This window comes from Medicago truncatula, chromosome 8 (assembly GCF_003473485.1).
Source record: "Medicago truncatula cultivar Jemalong A17 chromosome 8, MtrunA17r5.0-ANR, whole genome shotgun sequence".
Classification (NCBI taxonomy): domain Eukaryota; kingdom Viridiplantae; phylum Streptophyta; class Magnoliopsida; order Fabales; family Fabaceae; genus Medicago; species Medicago truncatula.
The window spans coordinates 7,904,585-7,920,920 of record NC_053049.1 but is presented as its reverse complement, the minus strand read 5'-3'; the positions used below and the strand labels follow the sequence as shown (position 1 = coordinate 7,920,920).

Below are 16,336 nucleotides of genomic sequence, written 5' to 3'. Positions count from 1 at the left end.
TTATATTTGACTGTTTCTTAATTAGACGACTCTATGAATCCAACTCAATTTTTTTCTAAACAAAGTCATGTTATCAACTTTTTTAACATTATTATTAAAACATCATTCCATTGTCGTACAAAGTTTAAAAAAAAAAAAAAAAAAAAATTGTCCTACAAATTGAATTTAGGAGAAATTGACAAAGACCATAATTGGAGTTGTTAGTATTGTGAGAGATGGGGTTCCATAGTCTTAGTCCCACTCTGTACCAGAAAAAAAGCATATACTAGAAGAGGACAACGTGTGGTGTAGGCACCAATTGTTTTGTAGTTTGTAACGTAAATGAATTTACCAAATACTCACAATAGCCCCCACATGAATCATCAAAAACCTTGCTGGATTATTTCTTACCAACCAACACCTTAATCTGTTGATGTTTCATGATGCCATATTGTCATGCCTTTAACAAATAAAAACAATAAAACCAACATATATACCTAAATCATCTCTAATCCAGTACCTAATCGGACCCATTTTAATTTTATGTAATAATATATAAAGCAACTTATGTTTTTTCTTTTAGAGATAAAGAAAAAAACTTATGTTGTTCTTTTAATTATTGCCGTAAGACTTTAAAGAACAGGAATCAAAATAAAAATCAGGTCCACCAACCTTAATAATTTTATATATCCTATAAGTATATATTCTCATCATTTTTTATTCAATTATAAAATTATTATAAACTGTGGAAATATTTACCTCAAAAAACATACGTATCAAAGGAAGATCTCATGATCCTCCAGATGGATAGAAAGAATATGGCTCAATAAGTAGCAGACAAATAAAATAAAATGATATCTGATGTGAGGATCCATTTAGCCTGACAACAGAAGGTTAACAAAAAAAAAAATGTTATATCCGCGAAAGTTAGATTCCAAATCTGCAACGTTGACGTCAACCAAAGTTATTGAATGAATCCGCATGGATTGAAGTTGATCTGACAAATTGAATCGAACAAACACCTGAACAAAACAGAAATAACACCCACAAAGATGATAAACAAACCAACGCCACACTAATTCGACGAAATCACAAAGAAAAACTAATAGATGTGAAAATCACTTATTTAAATAAAAGGGAAGGAGAAAAAAGATTTGGACTCAAAAATTGACCCTAAACCTCCTCTTTGATAGATGGAGGAAAAACTAGGGTTGTCGGTGACGGCTCAAAAGAGAGAAACCTACGATTTTTTATGATAAGTTTTTTTTTTTATATTTATTACTATTATTATTACTACTAATTGTTCCAAAAAAAAAAACTATTATTACTACTACTACCAGTGGAAAGATAGACACCCATATGTCTGTGTTTCTCTGCTTTTTATTGTGCTGACGTGTGTAAAACTATAAATATAACAATATATTATATGAAATTTTGATTTTAATTAAAAGTATAAATGTATCACTAAAATAAGTATAGATATTTGTGAATTTTAAATTGTAACAAAGCTAACGAACCATGTTTACCTTTCTTTTAAAAAATAAAATTATTATCTTTTTTAATAACACCAATAATATAATAATTTTATCTAAAAATTGTTTAAGTGTATAGTTATTAGAATAATAAAAAAGACAGTCCAAAAGCATGTATTATCTTTATATATAAATTATTATTTTTCGGTGTTACACATAATATCAACTATTAATTGATGAATAAATGGGCCGGTCTAATAAATCTAGAGGGCTATAGCGAAATTTGAAATGAAGCATTTTAAAAGTAAATACAAGATACCTTTTTATACCTAATTAATTTTTACATATAAAACAACATAAACATAAAGATAAATACTAAATACATTCGCAAGATTGATGACGTTTTTAGTAAATTAATAAGTAGTAAAATTTATACTATATGATCTAAAATAATTATTAAATTAACTATATTGGTTAAATTAAAATAATAAATTTGAGGTCTAAAAGAATGGAAGGCTCAAGGTGGATGTTTCCCTCTTGGACCGGCCCTGCTGAATGTGGTTCAAGTTATACTCTAAATAAACCGTTTTAAAATATTCGTTAATACTATATTAGTTTATATTCTTAGGCAAACTTGTAATAGTTTCTCATTTTTCCATTTCTTCTAAAAACTAATAATTTATATTTTTTTTGGTCAAACTAATAATTAGTTTTTTAAACTTATCCTTGACCAACTAAATATAAAAAATATCTAAATGCATTTACAAAACTTGAGTCATCAAAAGGGTTTAAATTTTGAATCGTCTGATCAAGATTGATTGCATCAGTTTCTAGATTACGTTAATATACAAAAACTTAAGTCATCAAATCAACAGAGCTAAAAATTTGAATCGTATGATCAAGATTGATGACATCGATTTCTAGATTAGGTGAATGTAGACTATCCCTAACTTCATCAAACATGATACATAAAAAAACAGAGGGCAGACATGTAAAAACACAAGAAAACCTTCCTAATCCCAAAACCCCTCACAAGATGCCAACAAAAGAGCAACTGGTTTTCCAAATATCAACATTCTTAGCTGTGTTCGAAACAGTGGGCCATGCACGTGTTTTGCCCTTCACTTCACATCATCATCACTCACTCTCTTTATAACCAAACCTTCTCATCCCATTTTCTCATCACAATTCACTTTCTCTCTTCATTTTTCATTGAGACATTCATCAAACACTTTCACCAAAATGGCCAAACTTGGAAAATTAACAAAGCTTAAGTCAGCTATCAAAAGATGGCCTTCATTAACCAAACTCAGCCGCAACAATAGCTCTGTCTCATCCTCAACCAAGCAACATGAACATGAACAAGAACTTCATGCTGTCTATGTCGGAAAGTCGCGGCGACAATACCTCGTGAACTCCGATGTCATTCAACATCCTGTGTTTCAGGAGCTGGTGGATAGATCTTCTTGTGATGATGGTGTTGTGGTTGTTTCTTGTGAAGTTGTTTTGTTTGAACATTTGTTGTGGATGCTTGAGAGTGTTGAAGGTGAGACACAATTGGGGTCCATGGCTGAGCTGGTTGAGTTCTACAATTGTGGTGCATGTTGATCATGAATTTGATCATGTTTTGCTGACAAAGCTAGATAGCTATAACTGACTTCAATTGTTTTGCTTTCTCATGGATGGATTGGTCAATTGAGAATTTGAGATTGATTAAATGTATTTAATTGTAGCACCGGTTTGTCATATATATTATTATCAATATTAATGCGAACATTGTTTGAGTAATTTTGTTCTATGAGTTAATTATCTATATGCCTGTTTATTATTTTTTATTTTTTAAAAATTTAAATTAGCACATCTAAATTGACATCGGAAAAAGAGGTTTATTATTCTTTTATTAAAAGAGTATTTAATAATTATCTATATGTTGTTTATTGGTCAAGATGTAATCTATATTTATATATAAAATAAACTTGACTTCTTTGCTTATATATAATGGTATAGGTTTAATTGGGCGGTTGGTCCCCTAATTAATTTTTATGTTTCATTTTGGTCCAAACAACCAACAATCTATACGTTTTCGTCCCTCAACTATACTTTCTTACGTTTTCGTCTCTCAACTATACTTTTGTGCCAAATTGGTATGCTTCTTTAGTTTTTTATGTCTAATAATTTTGAGATGATTTTAACTATTTGATTACAAGTCCATTGTATTTGATAGTGAACCCATCAACACCTAATTTTTCACTTTTCATTATCTTCCCTTTTCTTTCTCATGATCTTCATCATCTTCAAATCACATTTACCGTATTATTCATAACCAAAATACCATCAAAACATAAAACTAAAAAAAATCCAGAAACTTGAGCACCAGACACCTCAAATAATTAATCCTTTTCATTAATCTTCAAAAGGTTCGGCCTTTTCCGCTCTCCAATCATCCACTCACAAATTTACAAACTCCAATAAAAAATGTAAAGAAAAAAATGATTAATCCTAAGTGCTTAATTAGTGAGACAACAAATCTTAGAAAATGGTGGAAAAGGGCAATAAAGGAACGGTGGATTCAACAAATGCTAGGCATTGTTCAACCGTACTTTGTATTGTTTATTAGCCTTGTTATGAATGAAATGTATTAAGTTTGGTTTTGCAGAAAATAAAAAATGTATTCACAAGAGAGCTATACTCTTTCTTATCCTTTTTTTTGGTCAAATCTTTCTTATCCTTTTTACATATTTGTTTTAGAAAAATATTGTGCATATTTAGGTGTCGTTTTCAAAATTCAATATAATTTCATCTAGCTTTTATCAATAATTTCCTTATGTTTCAAAAAATAAGAATTAATGTCATTAACTTTTATTATCGAGAGAAAAAAAAAATTAATGCACAAAAGAGTTGTACTCTTTCGTTCCAATCCTTTTTACATATTTTTGAAACTACATAAAATACTTTTGTGATGATGAAAATATTCTATTATATTTTTTAAGACGGAAATTAAAATACGTTATATTTTTAGAGACGAAAAAGTTATTTGAACCAAAATTTAGTACTCAAGGCCCAAGATTGTTGAGAAAATTAATGTTTTTAATTAATTGTTGCTTGCTTGTGGATAAAGATAAGTTCATTTGCCAAACAAGTTGCATATATACATGCCATTAATTAATGACGAGGATGTATCCTACAATCAACAAAAATAGAGCAGACGATATATGAGAAAATATCCATTAGCGAGTTGCATCCATTGCCTAATTGATTAAGTTGCACTTAAGCGATTAGATCCTAGGTGTAATCGATTAGCTAAAAAAAAAATCAACAAAAATAGAGCATATTATATAGAAGAAACTTTTATCAATATCATATATTAAGGCATTCTAGAAGAATAATCACCAAATGGCTCGCAAAGCAAACATTTATTATAATCCTACCAGATATCTAAGAAATCTAAAGGAAGATTTTTATTTAAAGTATTAGATGCATCATGTCATGGAATAGATCTTTTATGAGTCCAGAGTTAGAGTAAACATTGGCAAGAAATCTTTTATGAGTCCACGGTTAGAGGAAACATTGAAGAATACATCGTATGCTTCAAAGTTAGAGGAAAAACACCATCCATGTTCGATATCAGGATTAGGATAACGGGCACAAAAGCTTCCACTTTCCTTCTTCGTGCAATCAGCGTGAGACTGACATAAGTTAGGATGTTCCTCAACCATCTTCATAACAGTTGGAGATGATGGATATGTACAATAACCTGCAACTAGTCCAATAGGGATGCAACGACAATCGCTAGAACGACATGGTGGCATCTCAAATGGTGAACAAGCACCCGAACAATCTGTTGCTCCAACCTTCTTCGTCGGAACCAATGCTGTAAATGACACATAGACAATTAGAGCTGGAAAAAAAACATACAATTACTTGAAATAATAAATTAGTGGTAAATTTTAGAGAATTAGAGAAGGATTTCATATGTAAGTAGTATTAGCGACAGAAATCAGTGACATAAAAAATGAAACCCTCTCGAATTTCCTCGTCACAAAATTTAGTATGTAATTAGAGAGGAATTTTACGTTTTTCCTCTCTGAATTTAACTAGCTAAATTTTGTATTTTTAGTAGTGGATATGACAGTGTATACTGCACTACTGGTGAGAAATATGGTTAAAATACATACAGAATGCGGCAAGCAAGAAAACAACCAAGTGAGCAAATCTAATATAAGCCATTTCTTATCGAAAGAAATAATCTACTACAATTTGTTGTTAGTTTTGTGTTGCATTAGTTCATTCTTGCATGCAATATTTATAGATGCTTTCTGATACTGGACATAGCAATGCTTCCTTTATGTTTTACCAAACAAGCGTATGTTGAGCAACATATTATATACATGTTTTACCAAACAAGCGTATGTTGAGCAATTTATGGATCATTCTTTTCTAGACCTTTTAGTAACATTCAATGGTTACAACTTTAGTGTTTGTGTTATGTGGGTATCTGACCTCCTATTTCAGACCATACATATGAACAATACAGTTATCAATAATATCAGTCACTATTTAATCATAATACCTTAACAAGGCATAAGACCAAAATGATACTAATAAATAAAGTTAGAGGACCCACATAACACAAACTCTAACGTTTATTTGAATAAAACTAACAGAAAGGACTAAATGTAGTAACGGTGAGAAACTTAGAGGACCGAAATAAATCAATTTTTAATTAAAAGACCAATCTGATACCAATTAAATAGTTAGAGGACCAAAAAGATAATTTAACCTTATTTTTATCATTCATATGTCGTGAAAAGAAGAATAACACCAACAACCAACCCATCATGAATTTTATAAAGAAATGACATCAACAACATAAATATTCATTTGCACTCGCCGTCAAATAACAAAACCAATTTTTTTTTTTTAAATCAGAAAAGGGGAATTTATTTTTAGTAATTCAAGTGGAATTAATAGTCGTTTTACAACCGGCTCAGAGAATATTTTAACTTAATATATCAAGATTATAAGGTTAAACTTTTTCCACTAAATTAAATGTGTGAACTAAATATGATTTTGTTAATGCCCCTAATCTATACTTACATATAATATTTTGAAAATAAATTAGTTGTTCAACAATAACCTCAAAATAGAATAAGTTTAATTAAATCAACATAATCTCAAAATGGTATAAGTATTTTTTAACAAACAAAACAAATTCAATTCACTAGCAAAATAAATTAAAAAAAAAAAAATTTTAAACAAACTTGAGAGCCAAGTCGCCTCACCCCATCACCACTTATTTCTCGGCATTCGTTAGTAAGATCAGAAAAATTCAAATGAGTGTCCCCGAAACACTCTTTAAGGATCTTATGGTAAGTTTTTAAGAATTTTTTATATTTAATGCATTTGAAATTGAAGTATTTAACTTTTTTAAAGAATTATTTTTTAATAAAAAATAACATCTATATTAATTTATTAGTACGTGTTCATAAACATTAAAACAAAAATTTAAAAGGAACGAGAAGTATTTGAAAGAAAAAAAATTAATTTGTTATGCCCAAGATTAGTTTGAGAATTAATGTTGTATTTTTTTGAAGGGAGAATGAATATGATATTACCGTGATGATCTTATGACTAAGTAATGGTTACTTGTGGACAAAGAGAAGTTCATTTGTATAACAAGTTGCTTCTCTTTTTTCAGGTTAAATAGTCTAGTGGTTGAAGCCACACATATTAAATATGAAGAAGTGTGGTGTTCGGGATTCGAACCCCAACCCCTGCATATATTATGTAATGTCTCTATCAACTGAGTTAAAGAACAAACAAGATGCTTCTCTATGACATATTAAATGAGAAATGACATCTTTATATTGGGTGGGTATTCAATGTGGTGGATAAAGAGAAACTACAAGTGGTAAAAAAAAAGCGTAAAATATTTTATTTCTTTTATTGTTGTTCTAGATAGGGCCAAGACCCAATTCTTGTGAATCATTTTAGCTCTCTCACCATTCTCAAGCATAAATTGAATTGAGCGTTGGAGTGTTTTTTTTAGTACATCCTTTGTCGAACAACTCAACTTCTATTGATTCCGACAAAAACCTCCATTGACAAAGCAATTCCTTCCGTCAATCTATCCTCGCTATGGCATATCTTATCTTATCTAACAAATTCTATTTGAATTATCTCTTACTTTTCATGAAACAAAAATGATATTGCAGCAAAAATTATAGACACAAATACAACACTTGGATACTTTCATCGTATTTGTACAATGAATGATACTTTTTTGTCAATTTTTTTAAAATGTTTATTTTAATATTATTATTATAGAGGATAATTTTTATAATACAAAAGTTGTGTCATTAACCAATTTCACTATTCCATAACCTTAAAAATGTACAATGTTAACTACGTTTGTGTCATTTATGTACTTTCATTTTTTGAAACTGTGCAAAATAATTGGTTAAATTACTAATAGTATTATACTTTTTTTTTTATTATAAATGGGTTTTTTTTTTAGAGAAATTATTATAAATGGGTTGTTTCCTCAAATATGTTTTTACAACAATAGACGTATATAGTATGATATGTTTGGAGGCAAACAAACAAGATTATTGATAATATTGTTAGAGCATCTTTATTTTACCTAGTCTTCACATTTTTCATGATGTACCATTTTGTATCAATTGATTTTGAATGAGATGATTAACTTTGCTTTTGTTAAAAAAAATGTAGCAATTCACTCAAAAATATTTTTTGAAAATAAAGATGTAGTAACTACACAGGGTCCATGGAACATTTATTATAATCTTGTTGGATATCTAAGAAATACAATAGATTCTTTCAAAATAAAGATTGTTGATTTATTCAAAATATGAGATACATCATGTAATGCATGCTTTTTTTCTCTTCACATTAATAAAAGAAGCTCCCGCATGTACCAGGCTTTATCTTTAAGTCTTCCATAAATCGAGGGTTAGAGGAAATCTTGAAGAATACTTCTTGTGCTTTACTATTTGAGGAAAAACACCATCCATATTTGATATCAGGATTAGGATAACGAGCACAAAAGCTACCACTTCCTTTCTTCGTGCAATCAGCATGAGATTGACATAAGTTAGCATGTTTCTCAACCATCTTCGTGATAGTTGGAGATGATGGATCTACGCAGTTTCCTCCAGCTAGTACAAGTGGAATGCAACGACAGTTGCTTGAGGGACATGGTGGCATCTGAAATGGCGAACAAATACCCGAACATTCTTCTGCACCCTTCATCATCGGAAATATTGCTGTAAATGACAAAGACAATTAGAGATGGAACAATAAAATATATGATAAATTTTAGAGAAAGTGGGATTAAAAAAGGATTTCATATGTCATATTAATTTCATTTTCATTAAATTTTGTGAGAGAATTAAAGAAGGATAATATATATAAGTAATATTGAGAGTTGATTGTGATTTATTTTTCATGAGTTCTGAAATATAAATAGATATGAACCGTATGTATTGGTGAGAAGCAATGTTAAATACATACAAAATGTGGCAAGCAAGAAGACAACCAAATGAGCTAGCCTAAGATAAGCCATTTTTTTATCGAAAGAAAAACCAACTAATACTTTTTGTGATAAGCTTTGCTTTGTATTGCATCAGTTCATTCTTGCATGAAATAATTTATAGAGACCTCTTCAAGATATGCATATTTGATATTTCGAACAATCACCATACTATATACATGTATTATCAGTCACAATAGTATATACATGTTTCACCAGACTAATCAGTTTTAGAAAATTGATTAATGGTGCATGACTCAACAACTTATTAGGCATGTAATGTAAGCCACGTTGGAAAAATATGTTCACTTCAGCACTAAACTCTTGATGAGGGACTAAATTATTATTATTTATCATATTATAAGGGTATATTTTGATAAACAATTGTTTAGACGTATTAAAATCAAAGGGACCTGTAAAAAAAAGAAATCACAGTAACTCCAAGAAGCTAATTTTAATAATATAGTTTTTTTAGATTTTGATAGGCGAATTTCATATAAAGATTGTTCCATACAACTACATTTCTAGAACTTGTGTTGTTTCTCTATTATTGATTGGTCTTGTCATACACACAGTAAGGCAAAGTGTTTGGTAACGTGAGCCTTTTGAAGCCTACCTAATTTATGTTGTTTTTGCACATTATTATCCTTTTGAAAAGCCATCGTGGGTCGGTAGGTTTAGATCATTTTGTTCGGTGACAAACTACTTTAGAAGCCTAGGGATCTTCAGTGATGTTTACCCAAATATTTTGTTTGAAGTTAGGGTGTAGAGTGTTGCTGAAACTTAAGTTTGAGGTTGCTTTTGGAATTTGCAACCAAATAAGTTTGAAGTTGGGTTACTAGAGAACTAAAAAGGATCATACAACTCTAAAAAAAAAATGCTCAAGAAAAATTAAGAAAATCAAAACTTGATTGTCTCATGGTTACAAGAGTTCTTTAGTACTGTCTCTAGTATTGTTGTTTATTTGATTCGGAAAAAGGGAATGTTGTTCATATTTTTCCAAAATAGTAAGGATGCTTAACTTCAATGTTTGTTTAACCTACTTTTTAGAAAATTTTCCCACCTTCACCTTAGCCTCGTTACAATCTTTAAGGACCATTACAGTGTGTGATGACATGGACTTTGATTGACATTTAGAATTTCTCAAGTGTATGGTAATATGTATACCTGCATGTCGAATGTGTGTGGCCCGTTTCAAAATGTTGTGCGGAGTTGTGAATTTTGGATGCAGTCAAGCCAGCTGGCCCATCAAATGTCTAGCAAGAAGATGAACTTTTGGTATTATCATTTGGTTTGGTAATTGTTATTTTACTTCATTTGTCATTGTTGTAAGTAAATTCCTTGAGGATAATGAATGGTTCAAGTTTGGGGTTGTGATAACATGCTGCCATTACATAATATTTATGATTTATTTTGACATTTTTATTGAGTCTTTAAGCAATGTGAGACAACCACGGGTGTGAAAAGCAAGAAATTATATGAAGATCAGAAATGTGTTACATCGTGTCACGATTTATGCATCGTGGCACGATTCTTTAACCAGAATTGGAGTTTGTTATTGCCTGTGAAATTGTGGTACGATTTAATGAGGCGTGGCACGATTTTTAAGACATCTCGTGAAGGATTTTAGGGTTAGACCTGGAATCATGACACGATTACTGAAAATCGAGATTCGATTTTTGTGAGAGAAATTTCCTATTTAAGATGAACTCGTTTCAAAAACTGAAGTTCTGAATTTTGGAGACCCGAAGCGCGGTTTTAAGAGCAAAATATTGAAGAGGTGGTCATCCCATCCAATGCATAGTCAACAGGGTCGGACCTTGGGGTGTGCAAACCGTTCAATGGAACTGGGCTTCCCCAAGGTATGGGCCTAAAAAAAATGTATAGCCTAGTAGTTCTATCCCACCACTCCCCAGGTTTCCACTTTCCTTTTCTATTGTCTTGTTTTAGGCCTATTAAAATTGTGTCCTCTTGCTTTTGGTGTTAGGTGGGTGTTTTTTTGGGATGGTGGTTTGAGGTTCCTCATGTATACGGTAGTGATTTTCACCTTTGGGTGTACAACATATATACGGCACCTTGTATTTATTTTTTAAAAAATTTAAATAAAACATTGTTCTTTTAAAAAAAATACATTTTTATTTTATTACGGACCTCTTTTCAATTACAGAATCGAGCTTCCTGATTCGTAGGAACGGCCCTATTAGTCAGTTTATGTCTGTTTTAATGCTTCAATTGATCATGTTATTTGTAATACCAATTATGAGTAGTTAAATCTATTAGAAATTAGGTCTGAGAATAATCTAATGTATCATGTTTGAAACATGCGGCAGTAAAACTCTATTTGCATGTGAAACAAATAAAATTGGATGATTTCAATGCTCCTCTTATTATAGAGATGGCATTTAGGGTGGGTGAGGTGAATCTTTTCCCATGATGCACAACTTGCCTTTTTCCTGGAAGCTGGCTGTTGCAACTTGTTGGTAAAAAAATGGGTTTTTTTGTTATCAAATGACATAACAATATTTTAATGGTTATCAATTATTTCTAATACACCTTTTTGCCAAAAATTATTTCTAATGCACCTCCTCATTAGCTTAGCAGTCAGAAAAAATCTGCACCGCTATTATCATATCACACTAGTCCGCCGCTGGCCACCTCCCTTTGCCTCGCCATCATAGTCACACAAATTTCAATCTCTAAGTGGGTTCAATTTTTTTTGTTAAAAAATAAAAAGATAGGTTCAATTTTCTCTTCAAAACCGAATTTAGCATTTACTTGTTATTAACTAACTAAAAACCAGTGTTCCCGGCGCATTAAGCGAAAGACGATTAAGTTTATGGAATTTTCAGTCCAGGTGAGGTAGGGAGAGAGTATACGGGTCGGGTTGCGACCCGGTTCTGAGGACGTGTGAGCAGACCTGGATTCCGAGAGAGAGAGAGAGAGAGAGAGAGAGAGAGAGAGAGAGAGAGAGAGAGAGAGAGGGCACATGATTTGTGAGAATGACAGGGAAGGTGAGTGTGGTCGGAAGAATGATGAACCGAGCATGTGACGGTATAAGGTTGTTAGATCTTGGTATTTTCCTTATGTTTTGTTTGGATAGTTATCTTAGGCAACATTTCCATGCCTGTTGTTGGGTTATGTTTTGACTCATCGGAATTACGTGGCGGCATTGTGAAGGGACGACGGTGCTCAATGGCATCATTATATGCAGTAGCAATTTGATTGCTGCAAATGAACAACATTCATATGGTCCATTGGTGAATTATCACCCGATAAAAACAGCCCATACACAGTATAAACAAAAGCATTTATATGTATAAACAATTAAGTGTGGGGTTTTTATTTTATTTTGTGAGCAATGCCAAAAAGTTGTTAGCAGGTAACCAGTTTTAAATCCAGACCATTGAATAAATAAAATAATATATCAATGGTGTAAAATAAACTGCACCATCATGGGAAAGGATTCACCTCACCCACCCTAAATGCCACCTATTATAGAAGTCTATTAGATGGATCATTACTTCTACGAAAATTCATGTGTTGGATCAGTTTTATCATTATAGGTGGAACAATATTATAAATAGATAAGTGTGGTGTAAAAAAGAATACAAAGGATTTTGATAAGGAAAATAATAACGAGTGTCCTTCGAATTAGTTTTTAATGATCTAAAATGTTAAGTTTTTATGAATATTTATGTATTTAATGCATTAAAAATTAAATATAATACTTTTTTAATTTAAAATCGTTAAAGAGTGTCTGAAGCACTCGTTGACAAGATCCAAGAATTACAAACAAGTGTCCATGAGACAAATACACTTTATATGCTTCTTATTTTCACCGTCTTCATTTCCGTTCACAACTTTCTTTGTCCCCAAAGCCATAATTGAATACAAACACAACAAATTCCTTCACATACCATTAAATATACTTTCAATGACACCGAGTTAGCTAAAAACAAATTATAACTCACCAAAAATAGAGTTTATTATATACGAGAAAATTTATCTTATTAATTAAGTCAATCGAGAAGCATGATATCAAGTTCACATTGCGTGCAAAGTAAACTACCTCTAAAGCTTAAGTATTCCTAAAATTGTGAAATATCTCTACTTGTAATTCAATGTGGTGGGTGGATACAGAAAAACTACAAGTGGTTAAAAAAAAATAGCATAAAATATTTTGTTTCTTTTATTGTTGTTTTAGACGGGCCAAGACCCAATTCTTATGAATCATTTGATATATCTCATCACCTTTTTTAAGTATAAACTGAATTGAGCATTGGAGTTTTTTCTTAATACATCCCCATAGAGCAACACAACTTCCATTGATTCCCACAAAAACCTCCATTGACAAAGCAATTCCTTCCATCGATATATCCTCCCTATGAGATATTTATCTTATCCAACAAATCTATGCTCACAATTAGAAAAATTCTATTTCAATTATCTCTCTTACTTTTTATAAACAAAAATGCTATTGCAACAAATATTATAGACACAAATACGACACTTGGATACTATTCCCTGTATTTGTACCGTGAACAATAGTTTTTTTTGTCAATTTTTTTAATATGTTTTAAAAAATGTTGGGTCATGTTAATTCTAGTTAGAGCAACTTTATTTCATGATGTACCAACTATTTGTATCAATTGATTTCGAATGAGATGATTAATTTTGCTTTTGTTAAAAAAATGTAGTAATTCATTCAAAACTATTTTTTATTAATATATTGTAACTTCAATTTTCAAATTTGCCGTATTTCATATAATATTTGATACCATATCCGTTATGTATCAACCCTAACTACATATGATAGTTATTCTAAGAAATACAACAGATTCTTTAAAAATGAAGATTGTAAATTTATTTAAAGGAGCTTTTTTCATCCATGCATGCTTTTTTCACATTAATAAATTAAAGGAGCTCCGGCAAGTATCAGGCCTCATCTTTAAGTCTTTTATAAATTGAGGGTTAGAGGAAATCTCGAAGAATACTTCTTGTGCTCTACTGCTTGAGGAAAAACACCATCCATATTCGATATCAGGATTAGGATAACGAGCACAAAAGCTACCACTTCCTTTCTTCGTGCAATCAGCATGAGATTGACATAAGTTAGCATGTTTCTCAACCATCTTCGTGATAGTTGGAGATGATGGATCTACGCAGTTTCCTCCAATTAGTATAACAGGAATGCAACGGCAGCTGCTTGAAGGACATGGTGGCATCTCAAACGGCGAACAAATACCCAAACAATCTTCTGCTGCCTTCATCATCGGAAATATTAATGCTGTAAATTACAAAGACAATTAGAGATGGAACAAAACACATACTATTACTATAAACAATAAAATTAGTTATAAATTTTCGAGAAAGAGGGATTAAAAAAGGATTTGATATGTCATATTAATTTCATTTTCATTTAATTTTGTGAGAGAATTAAAGAAGGATAACATATATAAGTAATAATTGAGAGTTGATTGTGAAATATAAATAGATATGAACCGTATGTATTGGTGAGAAATAAGGTTAAAATACATACAAAATGTGGCAAGCAAGAAGACAACCAAATGAGCTAGCCTAAGATAAGCCATTTTTTTCCGAAAGAAAAACCAACTAATAGTTTTTGTGATAATTGCTTAGCTTTGTGCTGCATCAGTTCATTCTTGCATAAAATAATTTATAGAGACCTCTTCAAGATATTTGATATTTTGAACAATCACCATACTATATACATGTTTTATCAATCAGCATAGTATATACATGTTTCACCAGACAAGTGTGTATTACTGGATCAATGTTAAAAAATTGATTAACGGTGCATGAGTCAACAACTTTTTTTTAAGTGTCGTTTTAGAACAGTAACATCAAATTGAGAAATTGGGTTTTTGGAGCTTTTTTTCTTATTATACCTTCAATTTTTTTTTGTCAAGATCCCTTCAATTTAATCCACCAATAAATTTCTAGAGAAATGTTAACCGGTGTCCCAGACATTAATTAAGGATACTAAAAAATGAAATTATATAGTATTTATTGCAATGAAAATTCTATAATTAGTCCATAAAAAGTCAAATAAATTTCTTTTTTTTACTAATATCATCCTTTTTTGGTATCCTTAACTAATGTCCCTTTTATGTATCATTAACCAGTGTCTCAGGGCACCGGTTAGCATAACCCTAATTTCTATTTTCTCACACACTTTCTCTTTCCAATAAATTTAATGTGTTATTTTCTTTACATTTATAGGGTCTTTTATTTTTATCTATAAGAAGTAGTCTTTTATTTTGTACTTGAAATTTTTAATAATGTTAACGATCTTATTTATAAAAAGGGTAATGTTATCCAGTGCCCCGTTAAGGAACAATAAAATTAATTGATTCCACTTAATTTACTTTAATTAAAGTGAAAAATTGGTCAACTTAATTAAAATAGGAATGGTTGTATTCAATATTCATTAAACTCCATCAATATAATTTTGTATTTCATACTTTAATTGGATATGTTTTATCTTTGTAATTGCAAATTTATTTTGGACTATATAATGTTTGTCTTATTTTAATTATTTCTACAGCTTTTAATTAAAAAAAAAAAAAACAATAGTTTTTTTCACCGAAAAAAAGTTATGGAAAAAAATTGGTTTGAGTATAGGCTTTTCAGTGAATTGGCTTGCAAGAAAAAAATGATTAAAAAAAATCACTGAAAAAAACTCGGTTGGAGTAAAATTCACAAGAAGAGAAAAATTTGTTAAGATATGAAAGGAAGCAAGGGGACTAAAAAAAAGGATTCTAAAAAGTTCACAAGAAAAAAAAATGAAAGGAAGCGTATCTTTATAAAGATATTAAATGCGGCGTTTTTCTATTTTAATTAAGTTGATAAACTTTTCACTTTAATTGAATGAAATTAAATGAGACACTTAATATTATTGTCCCTTAACCGGTACCCCGAGGGCACCGGTTAGCAACACCCTTATAAAAATTAAACTCTTCATGAAACCGATATTATAGGCAACAAAATTTTGTATCATGGAAGTTTATATTTGCACTTGACAAAAAACAAAATTTGTTTTAAGAAGAAAAAAACAAACTTGAATTTTCCAAATGTACAACATTTATGTTTTATTGAAAATGAGTAAGAAGATAAAAGGGTTAATTGATAAATTATACTCTTAATCTATCAAAACGACATTCAAAATAGATCACACAAAATTTATACTCAAACGACACTTAAAAAAAATGGATTGAGTAATAATAACTAAGAGCGCATTCACGTGTCTAGATTTTCTAGGTACATGAACTAGATTATCTCTAGATGTTTGTGATCAATTAGTAGCATTAAA

At 30.6% G+C, this 16,336-nt stretch overlaps 4 protein-coding genes across 4 annotated transcripts; 1 reads left to right on the top strand and 3 right to left on the bottom strand.

The window, feature by feature from the left end:
* The first annotated feature begins 2,571 nt into the window (after positions 1 to 2,571).
* Positions 2,572 to 3,240, top strand: LOC11423987 (auxin-responsive protein SAUR78). The gene has a single exon (XM_003627339.4). It carries the CDS (start codon positions 2,694 to 2,696, stop codon positions 3,057 to 3,059), a length of 366 nt encoding a protein of 121 aa, XP_003627387.1. The 5' UTR covers positions 2,572 to 2,693; the 3' UTR covers positions 3,060 to 3,240.
* Positions 3,241 to 4,765: 1,525 nt separating this feature from the next.
* LOC11418928 (albumin-1) lies at positions 4,766 to 5,782 on the bottom strand. The gene is made up of 2 exons (XM_003627338.4): positions 5,627 to 5,782; positions 4,766 to 5,322 (listed from the first exon to the last, which is right to left on the bottom strand). Exons 1-2 carry the CDS (start codon positions 5,676 to 5,678, stop codon positions 4,952 to 4,954), a joined length of 423 nt encoding a protein of 140 aa, XP_003627386.2. The 5' UTR covers positions 5,679 to 5,782; the 3' UTR covers positions 4,766 to 4,951.
* Positions 5,783 to 8,235: 2,453 nt separating this feature from the next.
* Positions 8,236 to 9,126, bottom strand: LOC11421254 (albumin-1). Its single transcript, XM_003627337.2, has 2 exons — positions 8,985 to 9,126; positions 8,236 to 8,737 (listed from the first exon to the last, which is right to left on the bottom strand). Exons 1-2 carry the CDS (start codon positions 9,034 to 9,036, stop codon positions 8,364 to 8,366), a joined length of 426 nt encoding a protein of 141 aa, XP_003627385.1. The 5' UTR covers positions 9,037 to 9,126; the 3' UTR covers positions 8,236 to 8,363.
* Positions 9,127 to 13,789: 4,663 nt separating this feature from the next.
* Positions 13,790 to 14,682, bottom strand: LOC120577739 (albumin-1). The gene is made up of 2 exons (XM_039829625.1): positions 14,543 to 14,682; positions 13,790 to 14,290 (listed from the first exon to the last, which is right to left on the bottom strand). Exons 1-2 carry the CDS (start codon positions 14,592 to 14,594, stop codon positions 13,905 to 13,907), a joined length of 438 nt encoding a protein of 145 aa, XP_039685559.1. The 5' UTR covers positions 14,595 to 14,682; the 3' UTR covers positions 13,790 to 13,904.
* Between the last annotated feature and the right edge of the window lie 1,654 nt (positions 14,683 to 16,336).